The 17,252-nt window shown below is 42.8% G+C and overlaps 2 protein-coding genes across 4 annotated transcripts; one reads left to right on the forward strand and one right to left on the reverse strand.

Moving 5' to 3' along the window:
• Positions 1-1,175: 1,175 nt before the first annotated feature.
• dglucy (D-glutamate cyclase) lies at positions 1,176-15,376 on the forward strand. 3 transcript variants are annotated; one of them, XM_079369107.1, is made up of 16 exons: positions 1,184-1,276; positions 1,378-1,462; positions 1,773-1,855; positions 4,038-4,191; positions 10,123-10,209; positions 10,438-10,591; positions 11,149-11,299; positions 11,411-11,533; positions 11,615-11,836; positions 12,026-12,143; positions 12,243-12,385; positions 12,508-12,607; positions 13,026-13,174; positions 13,510-13,629; positions 14,303-14,457; positions 14,953-15,376. In XM_079369107.1, the coding sequence occupies exons 3-16, from the start codon at positions 1,780-1,782 to the stop codon at positions 15,112-15,114; spliced, it is 1,914 nt and encodes a 637-aa protein (XP_079225233.1). In that variant the 5' UTR covers positions 1,184-1,276; positions 1,378-1,462; positions 1,773-1,779; the 3' UTR covers positions 15,115-15,376. The 3 variants fall into 3 exon arrangements, with proteins under 3 accessions (XP_079225232.1, XP_079225233.1, XP_079225231.1); XM_079369106.1 differs by lacking the exon at positions 1,378-1,462 and having other exon boundaries at positions 1,176-1,276; XM_079369105.1 differs by lacking the exons at positions 1,184-1,276; positions 1,378-1,462; positions 1,773-1,855 and adding an exon at positions 3,198-3,315.
• LOC306840071 (homeodomain-interacting protein kinase 2-like) lies at positions 5,401-8,662 on the reverse strand. Its single transcript, XM_079369108.1, has 9 exons — positions 8,410-8,662; positions 8,009-8,196; positions 7,705-7,896; positions 7,431-7,612; positions 6,958-7,081; positions 6,760-6,879; positions 6,578-6,670; positions 6,105-6,271; positions 5,401-6,015 (listed from the first exon to the last, which is right to left on the reverse strand). Exons 1-9 carry the CDS (start codon positions 8,417-8,419, stop codon positions 5,448-5,450), a joined length of 1,644 nt encoding a protein of 547 aa, XP_079225234.1. The 5' UTR covers positions 8,420-8,662; the 3' UTR covers positions 5,401-5,447.
• Positions 15,377-17,252: the final 1,876 nt, after the last annotated feature.

Consider the following 17,252-nt stretch of genomic DNA (forward strand, 5'->3'; position numbering starts at 1 on the left):
TTAAATTTGCACAAACATTATGAAACTGCCTCCAACGACCCGATGTCAGCACCAGTGGTCAACAGATTTATTCACCAATGCCTTTAACTAACAGAACTAGCAGTCACTTGTGTTTTGAATTATATCTGCTCATTACAAATTGCTCTTGTATTTGCATATTTTGCACATTTCTCAGAATACAACTTCTTGCTATTTTGTGCGTCTGTCTTATTGTCATTCACTCCACATTAAAACTGTTCCAATTTATACCATCAACATTTAAAAGGGAACAAAAGGACCATGTCAACAAATAAGGACTGAATGAGAAACTTGGTATATGGATGGTGTGGCTGTTCAAACAGAACAATTAAAGGTGGGACATCATGTGACCCCTGACCTCTTTCTAAAAGAAAACATTTCATTCAGTTTGATTTTAATCCTGCACCTGCACACGAGATAAGGATTTGTTGAGTGATATTTTTGGTCTTGGTCTTGTCTCGTCTCGTCTCAGGGCACTCTGGTTTGAGTATGTCTTATCTATATAAAACATTTATGAATCATTGTCATTAATAAAATGTTTCTACAAAACCAAATGGGTACACAAGCCGACCAGGTGAGTCACGTGTGCTGCAGTCACACTGACCTGCTCTGTTTGTTCAGACATGCAGATGTCTTTTATAGATGCCTTTTATAGATGCCAGATGCCTTGAATTTCCCTCGGGATCAATAAAGTATCTATCTATCTATCTATCTATAGAAAAATAAATAAATAAATCTCAACAGTTTTTTCTCTCAGCACTTCTACAAGCCCCTCAAAAAAAAGTCACCTTACCTTTAATCTTTGCCTGGTTGATGCGAGGACATTTTAAAGTAGATTCCTGGAACAAACATAATCTGTCTGCTTGGTGCCTTCAATAAAGAGGGTGAACACAACAACATCAAAAAGCATCTCAGATTAGTCTGACTGTTTTACTTTGACCATTTCGGGTCTTAAATAACTATTGTAGAACTAGTGTGTGGTGTTGTTTATTTATTATTATTGATTTTGTATTGATTAACAATCAGAGTTTTGAGCAAACACTGAGAGAACCCAGCACTGATATAGTTTGACATTGTGTAAAGCTCATCTTGTTAATATACTCCGGTCCGGTAGGTGTCGGTATGGAGGTGAAAGTTGGCATTACAGCCTGCAGTAAAAGAAAAAGAAACAACGGACATTTGTCTTATGATCAGCTTCTTCTTAATATTATGTCCTTGGGCTCATTAAATATAAATTAAATGAATAACACCGTGTAAGGTAAGACATGTATCACAGATTAAAATCTGCCGTGTCACAGATTTGACCTGTGAACTTTTTAGCTGACTTGTGTTAATGCTGCGTTCACGTCACCTGCACAGGTGAGCAAACAGAAGCCTGACTACTTTGTTGCGCGTTACATATGGATGCCGGGAGAGGACAAAAAGGACAACGAAACGCAAATCAGTAATAATACCTCACAGAAAGTGTGGTTTGCATTAGACGGGTTACAGCTGTCAGTCAACAAAAGAAGAAGCTGCTTAACTTCTTGTTAGCTGATTTCATCTCTCTTTATCTCTCCTCTTCCCCCCGAGTCCCATCATTAAACTTCCTTTTGCATGATTTTGCTTCGTTTTTAAAGTTGCATTTGGACACCACAAAGACTACAGCTGACTGGCAACATGCAACAGGCCAGTGGGCCCAATAGTATTAACTCACAATGTTTTGTATAAAAAAAAAAAAAAAATGACTTTCTGTTATCTGTTTGTGTGTTCAGCTGAAGCATGCAGACTGCTGTCAGAGCCGCCAGATGTTCCCTCAGATACTTCAGGATGGTCTCTAACTCTGCCAAGGACTCGGGTACTTTAATAATGACACACATACAATCACTGTTTCTCTTTCCTGTGTAATAAATGAGGATAAGACAGGTACAGCACTTTAGGGTGCTTATAGAGAAGGATTTATGTCTGTCTGCCCGTCACAAAAACCATCAGAGTTCAAAGAATCTTCTTTTATTATTAAAGAACATGTCTGCAGGTGTTTGAACTCTTCAGGAAACTGTATTTGTTTTATTTGCCCTCATCCACGTAGTGACTGTTTGTCTCTGAGCTGTGGTGTCTTGTGTCGTGTCAGTTCAGGTCACAGAGTAATACCACAGATGAGCCACAGGGTGGAAGCGGAGAGCAGACATAAGACTGACACCCGCTTTTATTTTCTTTTTGACCATTTTCACGTTTACGTATTAAGGCATGCATGACAGAGGACCAAACAGAAGTGCAAAACCGCCGTGTGGATTGTGTTTCCATGGCAACAGACACACACACTGCATTTTGTGTGCAAGACAAGACAGGAATATTAAAATCCTCAGACAGCTTCACCAACTACAAAAGAAAGCCAAGTGAAAAAAGTTTGCCTTAACAGTAACGATGTCATGTTTGCATAGTGATAAATGTGTAATAACATAAAGTCAGTCTTTTACCATTAATTCTATATCACCTCTAAAAAAGGCACATTTACAGCCCCTATTTATTGACGAACACTTAGCTAATGGGGCTTATATTAGCTTTCATGCTTTTAGCACAGACTTGTTGTTGTTGTTGTTGTCATCAGCAGCATCCTTATAGGTGTGGGCCTTCACATTCATCATTTGAAACAGATGTGAATGCACCATTATATCTGATAGGCGAATTTTAAACTGATGATTCTTTGTCCGTTGTTTGTTTGGAGTCATGTTGTGTTGAGACATGTTCCTACAAGACTAATGGCTTTCTTTAAAACACAAAATGACTGTTATTGTACAGAGGGGCACCATTTAGATGACATAAAGTAAATGTAATAATAAATTATAATAAAAGAAACTAAAAAGGAGAAGAGGAAAGTACAGGACTCTCTTCATCAAGCTTACCTTCTCTTCTGTCTCTTGTCTTTTAAAAATCTTTAACCACTTGGTTATCAAAGATTAACCAAATCCAAGACATCTACACTTGAACTTTAACCCGAGTGAAACAGTCAAAGGGTTTTTCAAAGCATTTGATCGGTCAAGTTTGGTCAGTCATTCTTGTCCATAGTGTGTCACCTGTTGCAGCAGGATTGTTAAAACTTGACCAGCTGGACTTCCTGTGCTGTTTGCATTGAACAGTCGGGTCCTGAAAAAGCAGAAACCAGCGTGACTGTAGAACAGAAGAAGAACAAGTGTTAGTTTGAGTGGGCTCTTTAAATGGAGAAGTTGGAAAATTTAAAATCTCTGAGTCCTGCAGAGTTGAGGCTGTTGATCAGACAGGAGGATCCCCGAGTTAAAACCACGTCTGGATTAGCAGAAGGTGAGAACCTTTCACTCGCAGAGCTGCAGGCAACACCTGAAGCGTTCACTTGAAACGTGATACCTCGAGAAGTTGTTGTTGTTGTTGTTGTAGAAATGGCATTGATGTGGTTTGATGTTTATTGATTCCAGCTGCATTGTTTATGGTCAGAATGAATGCTGATCCTGAAGGTTTCATTTCAGGTGTTTGTTTATGTGAGCCGCAGCTTGTGAGAGAGGGCGGATGTCTGTTTGCAATGAAATACTTAAAATTCAGACTTTTAGTCTTATTGTTTGAAGTCCTTGAAGAATGATGTTGCCATTACCTCCTGTTTCTTAAAAGTCGATGTGATCGGTGCAGACAGGAGGGCTAAATAAATGCCCTTCAAACTTCAGGCCACCCCTGCACAGGTCAGAGCCCCCCAGTCCACAAAGTATGGACACGCCTCTGGATAGTTATAGTATGAACTGTTTATTAAGAAGAACAAGAGAAGATAACTAATCAAGGTAATGGGGGGTGAGTGAGGGGGTTAAGACTCACTGTGTGATGGATTAATTATCTGATGTCTCTGGATTGTAAATCCTATGTATTGCTGCCATGTGAGTGGAGTCTGGTAAGACTTGTTGTGGCTGTGTTCGACTCTAACGGGGATCCTTTTGTGTGTGTTTGTGTTTGTGTGTGTGTGTGTGTGTGTGTGTGTGTGTGTGTGTGTGTGTGTGTGTGTGTGTGTGTGTGTGTCACAGGATACCAGCAGGCCAATGTCGTCATCCTGCCAAAACATCTTGCTGATGACTTTGAAGATTTCTGTCACAGAAATCCCGCCCCCCTGCCGCTTCTTTACCGCAGCCAACCAGGAGAGACTTCCTGTCCGCCTCTCGCTGAACATGCAGACATAAGGTTACTGTATGCGCACACACACACACACACACACACACACACACACACACACACGTCTCAAAATGTGTTAATAGAAAAACCTCCGATTCCAGCGTGCTAATTTCTGAAATCAACCTGAATGTTTCTTTTTTCATTTTTGACTGTTTTGTTTTTTTCTTGACGGCAGCGGTTCCCCTCTGAGCTGATTTGACATTTCATACGTTTTAATTGATGTTGAAGTCTCTGACTTCCTGCACCGTTTGTTTCATCGGTGTCCACTTGATTCAGAGAAGCAGACCGAGAGTCCACTTGATGATTAGAGCTGCAGCCTCTCTCCTCACTGTGATGGAACAATCACATGTAAGACTGAGGACAGTACTGAGGGAACTGTTCAGGTAGAAGTTGAGTTTATGAGTGAACAGGAAGAGGGATGGTGAAAACACTCTGGTCAGATCTGGCCTTTGACATCGACTTAACAAAAAAGCAAAAACTTTTTAATGAACACTTAACGGGTGTTGAAGATCCATAAAGTTCGAAGAGGAATCGACACAAGTGCTTTCCTCATCCCTCCTCCTCCTTGTTGTACACTACTCACAATAAGTCAGGGAGATTGTGAGGTGCTCAGTAAGCTTCATTCAGAAGGTGTTTGTTTCACTTCAATGATTTTGGGATAAGGAGGCAGTTGTATAAGGGTGATAGACACACCTCATTTTGTGTTTTCCACGAAATCCTCTCACTGTGTTCAGTGCACCTTACGTATGGATATAAACCATTTAGAAATAAGTTCAGAAATGTGGTGAATTTTTTGGGCATCTTTTCGAAGGGAAAGATGACGCAGCTCCTCCCTGGCGCTTCATCTTAAATCTGAATTATCTTTATCAATCTTTAGTTTTCAAAAAGGTTCTTTGTTACCCTGCATTAAGAAGATTGACCATGTCGTGTTGTTGTAACTCTCATATTCAATGTTAAATCTGCCCCTGAGTCAGTGTTGTCATATAATGAAGCGTGTCAAACGCTGAGCACATTAGTTACAGCACCACCTACTGGCAGCAGTGATCTGTGATCTGATTCACAGTGCAGATCCTCCTCAGACGAGGTCAGAAGGTGAAAGATTCACCCTGTGATCGACACTCAGTGTGTTACTACTGAGAGACCCAAACCTCCTTATTTTGACACAAAGGTTCATCTTTGTTTCACTTTTCATCAGTAAGAAGGTCTGTGACATCAAAGTACATTAAGTCTCTTTTAATGAAAACTTTAAAAAAAAGATGGAGGAATCATTCCTCGGCACGGCAGCAGCAGCAGAAAAAGCTCACCACAATTCTCTTGAAGAATTTGCGAATCTGCTTCAGCCTTTTTTTAGTGCCGGAGTCTCCTTCAGCTCCTTCAGTTGACCTTGGGACTGCTTTCTTTTCAGGGGAGTCTTTCATTTGAGCTCCATTAGCAGACCAGGAAACTGAAGCTGTATGCTCCTTTAAGGAGACGTACGTTTGTCCTCCTTCGTAAGACCAGGAGTCTTGCTCGTGCCAAAAGGAGTCAGCAGGAACTCCTCCATCTGAAATCCAGGCGTCTGTAGCTTCACCAGAGGAGAGATCTTTGACCTCTTCATCAGCAAGCCAGGAAGCCGAACCCTCATTACAGAGACGACTTAGATCGGCAACAGTAGACCAGGAAGTTAAAGGTTCCTCAAGTGAAGCTTGTTCACAGGTGTCATGGACTGTCACTCCGTCAGACGATCCAGTGTTTGAACCGTCAGCATCGGAGCCAGTGAGTCCAGAGGTTTGATCTCTCCCGTGTGATTCAGTGTCTTGGCAGCAACTCATCATGATTCGAGAGTTTCTCAGACTAGATGGAGAAGGACAAATCAGTCAATCGATGAAACCAGCACCAACAGGGCAGAAATCTTGAGTGTGTGAAAACACACGCTCACTTACTAGTCGCTGCTGTCCGTGCTCTCCAGGTGGCTCATGGTGATAAAAGGGTGCTGCAGAGCTTCCTGAGGAGAGATCCTCTCATCTGCGTCCAGATGCAGCAGACGTTTCAGGAGGTCCACAAAGACCCTCCTGTCCATCTGCTCGCTAGCGTCCCCCTCTGGGTACATCTGGATTTACAAACAGATAATTGTCAGTTTTGACTTCACAGAGACCGATGAATGATACTGATCAAGAAGTGGGAGGAGCTTATTCCAATCAATGTTAACAATTATAAATAAAATACATGAATGAAACTAACAGATCAGGGACTCTGTCCACAGATGGCAAATTTTCTAAATATTTCTTAAATACTAAAAATGAACTTCCAAATGTTTTCCCGGAGCTGTAAAGATTTGCTGTCTTAGCAGCTTCAACACTTTGCAGCTGATGTGAAAACTTCAGTCTGACCCTTGAATCCAGCAGAGAGTACTCACGTTAACCAGAGCGTCCAGACAGCTCGGCTGCTCGATGTAGCTGTTGCGCTGTTGCACTTCAGAGCCGTTAGCAGCTGTGAACTCGTCAGGCGTCTGAACACAAAATATATGAGAGCAGTTTAAAAAACAAAGTTCAATTTGAGTGATTTTAATGCAGACTAAGAAGAACGTGGTTTCTTTACCATCAGCCTCCAAGTTGCACCCTCATCAGCCGCCTCCTTCTTAAAAAAGAATCGGCTGTACATCCCATTACGGAGCTGATATTCATCAGGCAGACCCAGAACCTCAACCATGCTCTTCATCTGCACACACATACACACACCGCCATCAGCTGACATTCTGTGCAAAAGTCTGACTTTGTCTGAGGCTGGCTTACATACCATCTGATAGTCGCAGTTGACCTGGAAGAGGTGTTCAGCCAGGAAGAGGAAGGAGAGGATGCAGCCCAGTCCCCAAACGTCGATAGACTCGTTAAAGGGAAGGCCGAGAGAGACTTCAGGAGCCCTGAGGATGGACAACAAACACCCCAAATATGTCATTTTATTGAAGTTAGAGATAATGTTGTAACATTCGATCAACTTCTTTATTTAAAAAAAAAGCAGGTTTTGATTCAAACAGAAGGTAAAGTCATTTTTAGCTTTATTCAGTACAAAACCTCAAATTAAATGCTAAACAATTTTTTTGTAATGTGAAATAATGACACTTTAATCATGCAATGAACCATGATTTAACTTTTCGTGATGAGCTTTTAATCACATACTCACAGAGGTCTTAATTTGATGTGCAATCACAGCATGGATATTTCAAACAACACAAACGGGATGAAGTGATTTGCCGTGCAGGATAAACGTACCTGTATCCGCCTGCTTGAATCTCCTGACCAAGCTCGGCTTCGGAAGCTGGTATGGCTTCTCCAAAGTCGATGAGTTTGACTCTGAGCGGCTGCTCCTGCGTGTTGACCAACATTATATTGTCCGGCTTGATGTCGGTGTGCACGATACCAAGACTCTTCAGGCCATCCAGGGCGAGCAGCAGCTGCAGGGACAAAGCAGAAGAGTTTGGGTTGGAGGGTGTTCTTGATCTGTCGCTGAGCAGATAATGGCTTTCATATCATCATGTTTACATACCTGCTTTGCTATTGGCCTGATGGCACGCAGAGAGAGCGGTTCCCAGTTTCTGTCCTGGAGCAGGTCGTAGAGATTCCTGTCCAGCATCTCAAATGCCAGGCAGGTTTGTCCCATGTATTCAAACTGCTCAAAGAACTTCACCATGTTGGTTTTATCTGGACCGAGCGCAGAGAGGACCTTTAACATGGACACCTAGAGAGACAAGAGGAGACATGGCAACAGTTTATTGAACCGTCTGATGGAGCAGACTGAATCTGCAGTGTGTAAATATGTGAATCAAATCAAAAGGAGTGGAGGAGTGTACCTCTTTGTCAGCATCCAGGAGCAAAGCAGAGTCCTTTTTCAGGATCTTGATGGCGACAGTCTCTCTGGTTTCAAGGTTCAGGCACTTGGCCACTTTGCCAAAGCAGCCTTCCCCGATGAACTCCAGGACGGAGTAGGCAGACGTGCTGCTGTACAGGGTTTGACCCGTCTCAATGTCTGTCTCAGAGACTGTGGAGAGCAGGGAGGAAATATATCTCAGAGTGTCTCAGAGTATTGAATTGAACTTTACATGATGTCAATACAGAGACTCAAACTGAACAGAGTGTACAGATAGTTCGAGTTTACAACTCGCCTGTTGAGTCTTAAACATTTAGTATCAAACCCTCTAAGACCGCCACAAAGCCCTCATAACTCTTCATTCAGAAACATGTGAAATCTTACCAGGCGACATTTTTGCACAGACGGTGGTTTCCAAAGATGGAGACGAACCTCGAAGGTTGAATCTTTACAGATTCAGAACAAACAGACGACAGAACAACAACAACAATACAACAACAAACAAGGCTTCTCTCTCTATAAACTCTCTCTCTAACTATGTGACTCTCCTCTCTCAATGCTCTCGGGGGTCTGACCAAACTCTGGCCCACTAGTCCCCTTTAAAACTGAGACTCCCTGTGACATACAAACGTTCTAGATCTCAGAGCAGGTTATACCGTCATTGTGTCTCCTGTTCCGGCTTCAAATTCAAACGAACAAGCTGAAAAACATGTTTGTATTTAAACGGCCTCCTGTTGCTGTGCCCTTTACAAGTATTACTATTCAGAGACCTTTTTATATTCTCATCATTTAATCTCATTATTTCATGTCGTTTGGTTCGAACTAAACGGATTTAGGAACAAAACTTCAGATTAGAGTTTGGTGTTTGTCACACTTTTTAAGGTTCAGGATGATTAAAACCAGTGAAATATTAAAAAGCAGCTTCATGTCAGAAGTCTCACAGGTCCTTTCAATGATCAACTCTACCCCCCTTTCTGACTGCAGGAACTTTCCCTCTGAACTAGGGGCCTTTTTGAGGAACTACATGCATTTCCACCGCAGGAAACAGGGCCCTAAATTTAGTTCTTGTTCTGTCTCATTGCCATCAGGGGCTTAATGAGCCAGCTTTATATCCCGAACAGAGCAGAGCGAGTAACGCTTTAAAACTCCTCTGAGGTGCTTTAACTAACCCCAAACTGATCATTATTGAACGAGGCCTCGAAAAGCTTCACTCACTCCTCCATGTCAGGATGCAACTTTGGTCTGTTTGCCTGTTATTGCGTCACAGCGGCTCCATTGTCAAACATAAAAATGAAGATAACCATTCAAAAATTTGACACGACATTCAAACACCAAACAAATATTCATGGGTCTTAAACGTGCTTTGATCTAAGATTCAGCTCTTCGTTTAATTTTAACTTCCTATTGGCTCGAGCTGAATTCTCTGGATAATATCCTGCTGCTCTCTCACATCAGCCCGCTCAGACTTACTGCAGAAAGCATGCTAAGAGTCTGGCAGGAGAAACAGCAGGGGAAGTCAGATGTGTGCTTGTGTAAAAACAGTTCACAGAGTCTCTGCATTGGTTGGCCTTCGATCTTTGAGCAGATGTTGAACTGTTGGAGGAGTTCAGACTTTAAAGCAGTGGACAAACACACCAGGAGCTGTTACAGCACTGTAAGACACTTAGAGTCACAGAAATATAAAACAGAACTTTATGGACTCGCCCCAAAAAGATGTCAGCCGGCGGAGGAAATCATTTCTTTGTTTAGTCTTTTTACAGACTCTGTTAGCGCTGTTGTCTCCACACAAGCTCAGTTTAGTCCACGTGAAAGCTTTTAAAAACTCAGCTCTGGGTCATTTGTCTGTTGATGGCACAGAGAGGCACCTTCATGTAATCCAAAGTCAGAGAACAGTGATGAATGAATTAGCGTATTTAGAGATGGAGGATTCTACAAATCATTTGTTTTCATGAGAAGAATTCAGAAAAGTCAGCAGCCATATTAAGAAATACACCCAAACACCTGTTAAACAAACATGAATATAAAAGTTGGCATTTTTACACCTGTGTGCTTTCATACACTGTTTCTGACTTCATATTTGTGTCTCCTTGTCTTCAGGACGGAGATTTCTCAGTACTGTGTGTATGAAGAGGGCCGGATGGTGAAGACAGTCTCAAATCTGCAGAGCTGCAACGTTCAGCTGAGGTAAATGAAAAGATATGAAGATGGAGCATCACATGAAAAGTGTCTGAAATGTTTACGTTAAAAGAACAATCATTATCATACATGAGTTTCATACATGCAGCAGTTTGATGAATAGGATGCAAAATAAATCTGCTCTCAAATAGACATTTATTTTGAAGTCTGTCTCAAACCCTCATGACTGGGACGCTGGGGTTTCTGTTTCCTCTTCTCTTTGTGTTGTGTCCTCAGGACGGGATCGGAGCCGCAGCCTGTGGATCCGGGCTTCTGGTCCAACATGGTGTGTTTCTATCAGGGCTGCAGTTTTGGTTTTGAAGGCCGACTGAAGAAGGCTGGAGTCCCCATTAGAAACGTGGAGCAGGGGAAGAACGTCAGCATGTACAGGGTACGTTATAGACACCTACAGAGGCTGTTTATGAGTCTTCATTTCTATTGTAGTTGATTTTTTTTTTTTTTTGGAATGAATACATAGACACCTCTAATATAATGTGGATGTACGGCAAGCAGAAGTGCAGTTGCAATGCATAGTGCGGGGACCTGTCTTAGAAATCATTTATATTATTAGCAGTATTGAGTCTCTAAACTCTCAGTGAAAGACTAAAACAATTCTTACCAAAGCCCAAGATGACATAAATGGAAAAAAATCAAAACACAGAATCATCAAGTTTGACACTAAACAGAACGCAGACTCTTGGTTTTCCCTGAAAATAACTCAGATATTGAGTTGAGCTGCCTGCTCCTGAGGACACTTTGTGGCTGTATCTGAAGAAAATCTTCTCAGATAGAGACCTACTGACTGGCTGGTGCTCTCTTCTGCTCAGGGTTGTTGTGTAAAAGTTTAAGAACCACTGATATGAACATTGTAAAAACAACATGGAATACCTTAAAGACATTGGGGCACAAATTAAAACACGTTAGTGTATGTGTTTATGTTCTGTGCAGACTGCAGTTCCCTGTATTCCTGCAGGAGCGTTCAGCTGCCCCCTAGTGGTCACTATGCGTCCTGTTCCTGCTGCCATGTTGGATACAGTAGTGGAGGTCACACACCTTAACCCACTGGCACATGGAGCTCCTGTTCATATAGGAGACCCAGGTACACACACACACACACACACACACACACACACACACACACACACACACACACAGATCAATAATACGCTGAGTTGATCAGTGTGTAACCGCTCCTTGTGTGTGTGTGAAGCTCTCCTGGGCATCCAGGATCTGTCCTCACCAGACTACGGGGATGCAGTTGAGCTGCAGCCCGGAGACGTGCCAGTGTTCTGGGCCTGTGGAGTGACGGCTGTAGAAGCAATACTCAGCAGCAGTGAGTGATACGATTGGCTAATTGAGTATGCATCACATGTCTCCACAGTCACCATTCAGACTTCCTGTTCTGTGTTTTCAGAGCCTCCTCTGGCGTTCAGTCACTCTCCAGGCTGTATGTTCCTGACTGACGTCCCAGACTCCTCCACGTCAACCTTCAAACCTCCGACCTGTGAAGGCGTCCACCCTGAGCTGATCCCTCTCAGCTTTTTACTGTCCCATAACCCCATGATGTACAGTTTGGCATCAAAGAGGGCTGTGGCAAAAATCAGACAGCTGGAGACGGTAATTGGAGAGGATCCAGGTAAACGTGTGCAGAATGTGTCTTCATAATGTGATCAACATACTTTGATCAGCAGCCTGTTTCACGGCTCCTGGCTCTGAGCCGTTTGAACCCGGGTTCAGATTCGTTTGGTGATTTGTCTTGACATCATCGGAAGGTCATTCCAGGTCATCTGAATCTGCATGCAGGTTTGTCACTTTGTGTCGTCAGGTCAACGAGGGATTAAAGCTCTATTCGTCCAGGATGAACTTCTGCGCTCCTGTCTGTCACTCTCACATGCATCCTCTGTTGCCATAACAACTGGCTTCCCCACACACTACATGCACAGGTACCTAACACACACACACACACACACACACAGAGTTTTAGATAAGCTCACACGAGTGACTCTTGTAAATACTTTATAATTATTCTTTGCCCCTTTCAGCCCACCTGATGAGACTGATGGCCCTCCAGGAGCCATTGCCATGGCAACAATGCTTTTGTCCCTAGGCAAGCAGGTGACTTTGGTGATGGACAAGAGAGACCTGGACATGAACCGGGCGATCATTGATGAGGCTGTGAGAAAAGGTGGGAGAGGACTGTGGAGGAAATGAATCAGTGAGACGTGATAGAAATCAGTTATTAAAGTGTTTCATTAAATACTTTTAAAACCGAGAGCCTCTCTTTGGTTTCACAACTTGTCCTCTCAGGTGTGCTGAAAAGTGAAGTCCCATTGGTCACTTTTGAAGGCAAGGGTCCAGACTCTGCACTGCACTTCCTGTGTCACAATGGAGACCCCCGCACGCCCAGGTTAGCTGACTGTGTAGAGAAGAGACCTCAATCAAAAACAAATAGTTCTATTTTATATCACAACAGGGATTTTTTATCAGTCATCAGTGCCTCTGGAATATTGAGTTTTTTAAATGATCATTTGTTTGAGATTATGCTGGATTAGTCGTAAAATGTTGTTATTAAAGTTTAGTTCAGATCAGAATTATGTTACAGGCTTAACCCAGGTAGTCCTACTTCAACATGAACTCCAGAGAGAGACGAAGATGAGTAAAATAATTATTTTTAATGTTCTGCTTCAGATGTTGAGGGTTTTTTTGCCATTTCAGTGTAAAATGAGGAACAAAGGCAGGTGCAAGTCAGTGAATATGTAATCAACTTTTGTCTGTTTACTTCTGTTGTCGGAGTAATGTGATTTGCTTGCAACGTGTAACACCAGGTACGACCACCTGGTGGCGATAGAGCGCAGCGGACGAGCTACAGATGGAAACTACTACAACATGAGAGGAATAAACATCAAACATCTGGTGGATCCCATCGATGATTTGTTTCTAGCTGCCAAGGACATACCAGGAATCAGCACCACGGGTACCAAACATCCACAGCCTTTATTTGAATGTACCACTTTGGGGGTTCAGGGATTTTAATTGCACGCACTAATGGACTGAAATGAATGAACAAATTATTCACATATCTTTTGCTACTTTGTTGCAGCTCAATAAACTTCTAGTTTTGTTACAGATGGATTTAAAAAGATAGAATTAAGATTTGACTGTGAAAATGTCTGATTTCAACAAACTAATTCCTCTTTGTACTGGAGCATTTAATCCTCTGTGTGTGTGTGTGTCTGTGTGTGTGTGTGCGTGCGTGTGTGTGTGTGTGTGTGTGTGTGCGTGCGTGCGTCCGTGCGTGCGTGTGTGCAGGAATCGGTGACGGAGGAAACGAGTTGGGGATGGGTAAACTGAAGGAGAAGGTGGAGAACCTGATGCCCAAAGGGAGCCTCATAGCGTGTGATATTCCCGCTGACTACGCCATCACGGCTGGTACGGACTGACAGTCAAACTGAAGCGTGCAGATGATGTTACTGCTAATAATAGATGGATTCTCTTATCCATACTAACCTTTATCATTGATCTTAATGCGGGTGATTATCTGATGGAGCTCTGTGATTTCATGTATTTAAGTCTGTAACATTACACTGGGAGTCACTTTGGTTTCAGCACAACAACAGCAACTTGGTGTTCATCCTCTGTAACTCTGCAGGTGTGCGCACACGCACACACACACACACACACACACACACACACACACGCACACGCACACACACACACACACACACACACACACACACACACACACACACACACACATTATAAATCAACATAAACAAAGCCTCATATAACTTGCCCAGTGTATCCAAAGTTCATTCAATTCTCTTTTTCCAAAAGTCCAAAGACAAGGCTCCTTCAGTGAGGAGTACAGCCTACTGTGTGTGTGCGTGTGTACGTGTGTGTGTGATATCAACAGTTAACTCTGGCACTGCTCTCCTACAGAAGAGCTTGACCAACACCTCAACTACACAAAGTCGTTCTTTTTGACATCTTGTTGAAGAATGTTTTTCTCACTAGGATCCTTTTCTTTTCTTTGTAGAGGGTGTTGAAAGACTCACATGCTTACTTTGTTTACGTTTCCTCTCCTGGCTCCTCCCTCCTGCAGGTGTGTCTAACTGGGGAGGATATGCTGTGGCCTGTGGGCTCTACCTGCTTCACACCTGCCCCTCCCATCTGAGGTACCTGAAGAAAGGACTCGGACTCACGAGCCCTGAAGACCAGCTCCAGGACTGGAAGACGAACCTGCCGTCTGTGGACAAGGTGACACTCCTGAATGGATTCCTTCTCCTGTCGTTGGTCATTTCTCAACAGGAAGGTCGAGGGTTTGGTCTCCAGCTCCTACAGACACGTGTCCGATGTGTCCCTGGGCAAGACACCAGGAGATGATCAAGACTTCACACAATAAGACTCCTCAGACTCCGATGGCTCACATTGATGAAAGTTCATACATCAGATGAGAACTGAACTCTCTCTCAGCTGTCCTTGGTTTCTAGACAAAGCTGAACTGTATCAGGTCTGACTGACAGCAACAGTGAAATAACATCCTGATTTTACACATTTAATTAAGTACACAAACCTAAGCTGCAGAGGGGATAATTTGGTGGCCAAAGAGGCAGATATTTTATTTAGCGATCAATATTCAATAGTCAATATTTGACATTACACGCTGCACATAAAGGAGTTTGTAGCTTCAAAGACATAGATCAAACATTTTGCTGTGACTCCGTAATGATTCAAACTGGTTTTCTCCTGCAGGAGGAGTCCATTCTTTCCACCCTGATGAGTTTTGGGATCAGAAGCGGGAAAACTGGAAACCTGGCCATGGAGGTGGACGGCCTGACCTTTCACCCCACTCACTCTGACATCATCACCAGACTGCTGGAGGTCACTGGAGGTTCCGAACCTGCGAACACCTGAACAGCTCGTCATGTTAAATCTGCAGCAGTATCTTTACCTCACATAACCTTCAAATTTAGCTTGTTTTGTAAGTGCTGCTCCAGCACAGAGAGTGTTTTCACACACTCAGTGAGCTGCTGAGTGAAACATTCACACCTTCTCTTTTTCTTTCTTTACTTCTTTTGGGCTTCTGAATAGAGCGGAAACAGAGTGTGTTACTTGTGACACTGCCTTGGTTACCTTTCAGCCCTCTTCCTTGACCACTGGTGACCAAAAAGCCCCCCACCACCGAAAAAAAAAAAATCAAGATAAATAGAAAACAGGAGGGGGGGGGGGGGGGGGGGGGGGGTGGAGACGGGGCCAAAAAGCACAAAAGACAGGAAGGTGCAGAGCCAACCATGTTGGCCGTCTCTCTCGGCTCCTCCCCTAAAACTAAGTAAGAGTAAGAAAAGTGTAAGCTAACGAAGCCAAGACTGACAACTGGTGATCTCCAGCACAAACTGAAATAACACAACCACACAATGTCGACATGCTCGGGGACAAAAGGGGCGTAACAGGGAAACACTGCCCAGTGTGTGTGTCCCAGTCTCTACTCTCCTCCTCTTCCCTGATGCTGTGTTTTTCTTCTTCTGCACTTTGATTAATCGACTCTGATAATTGGTGCCTTGATAAGTGTAATGGGTTGATGCATTAAAATAATCATACCTGTGTGTTTCAGTTTATGCAGGTAAATAAGTTTTGATCAAAGAGTAACTAAAGCACGTTCACTGTACCATGTATGGAGTTAATGTTGAGAACTGTCTGTGAGTCATGACACTGCTTGTATGCACAAACATGAAGGATAATAAATAATAAAAGAGTTCAGTGACTGTCCGGTTCCGACCTCATCACTCCTCACATCTTTTACATCCACATCGACAGGTGGGACTTAGACTGAACTTTATTGATCCTTTTGGGATGACTCCCTCAAGGAAATTTAGGTTCCAGCAGCATATACAATAAAAATAAAAATGTAGCAGGTAACAAAAAGTATCAATGTAAAGAATAATATAGCATAAATAATAGAACACTCTTCCGTTGGAAAAGAATATACAAAAATGCATGGAAGAAGCAGAAAAAAATATACAAAAAAAAATGCATGGAAGAAGCAGAAAAATATATACAAAAAAAAAAAAAAGGCAATGTATCTTTTCGTTATTATTGCGATTATTGCACTTGGTTGAGATTATTGCACATACAAGTGAAAGTGTCCATGTGTTATTGCACAATGAGGGTAGAAGGAAAGACGCTCCAACTCCTACCCCTCTGTCCCGTGTGCTCTAGTCCTCCTCCCCCCAAGTGAGGAGTTGTAGAGCGTGATGGCATGATGCACAAAGGAGTTCTTAAGTCTGTTGGTTCTGCACTTGGGAAGGAGCAGTCTCTCACTGAACCGGCTCCTCTGGTTACTGATGACGGTGTGCAGAGGGTGGCTGGCATTGTCCATCATATCCAGCAGTTTGTCCAGTGTCCTCTTGACACAGTGTCATCAATGTCATGGAATTCCTGTAATTCCTCAGTTAATGTGTAATGTTAATTCACTGTTGCTGATATCGGTCAGAGCTCAGCTTTATCTGGACACCAAGGACAGCGGAGAGAGTCGTCGGCTCTTCCTGATATCTGTAAGGATGTCTGGGAGAGTTGTTGTTCGCTCCAGGGTCCTTGACGTCATAGATTAGTCTAGGTGGGTCAATGTGGCATGACCCTGATAATGGTAAAGTCTTTTCAATATATGCAGAGTCTTTGGAAGTGTCTGGCAGTTCTGTTTGAGCATGACACTGAACCACAAGTGTGATGTTGAATCATGTCTCCTGCAGTATTCATCTGATGTATAAGCTTTCATCAACGTGAGCCGTCTGAGTCTAAGGAGTCTTATTGTGTGGAGTCAACTCTTGATCATTTCCTCGACAATCAGAGGGGAACATTGTGTTCACATGTTGTTTCATGTTTTTTATTATCTTTTGTTAAACAATCTGAACTTTCTGAAATAATGAACAGCAGGCTTTTCTTAGTGTCTTGAATCACGAATAAAAGTTGAACCACACGTTTATGGGGTCGCTGCAAAATACTCAAAAAGTGCTTGACTGCTTTTTATGGATTTGACTCCGAGTCTATAGTTTACT

Source organism: Symphodus melops (assembly GCF_947650265.1).
Source record: "Symphodus melops genome assembly, chromosome: 19".
NCBI classification, from domain to species: domain Eukaryota; kingdom Metazoa; phylum Chordata; class Actinopteri; order Labriformes; family Labridae; genus Symphodus; species Symphodus melops.

Excerpts from the sequence above, each read along its gene's own strand:
- dglucy (XM_079369105.1), top strand. The coding sequence starts at position 3,213 with ATGGAGAAGTTGGAAAATTTAAAATCTCTGAGTCCTGCAGAGTTGAGG. Across the intron at positions 11,300-11,410 it reads TGTTCATATAGGAGACCCAG|CTCTCCTGGGCATCCAGGAT; the intron begins GTACACACACAC and ends GTGTGTGTGAAG. Across the intron at positions 14,458-14,952 it reads ACCTGCCGTCTGTGGACAAG|GAGGAGTCCATTCTTTCCAC; the intron begins GTGACACTCCTG and ends TTTCTCCTGCAG.
- LOC306840071 (XM_079369108.1), bottom strand. Across the intron at positions 6,880-6,957 it reads TCAACTGCGACTATCAGATG|ATGAAGAGCATGGTTGAGGT; the intron begins GTATGTAAGCCA and ends ATGTGTGTGCAG. Across the intron at positions 6,016-6,104 it reads AGCACGGACAGCAGCGACTA|TCTGAGAAACTCTCGAATCA; the intron begins GTAAGTGAGCGT and ends TTCTCCATCTAG.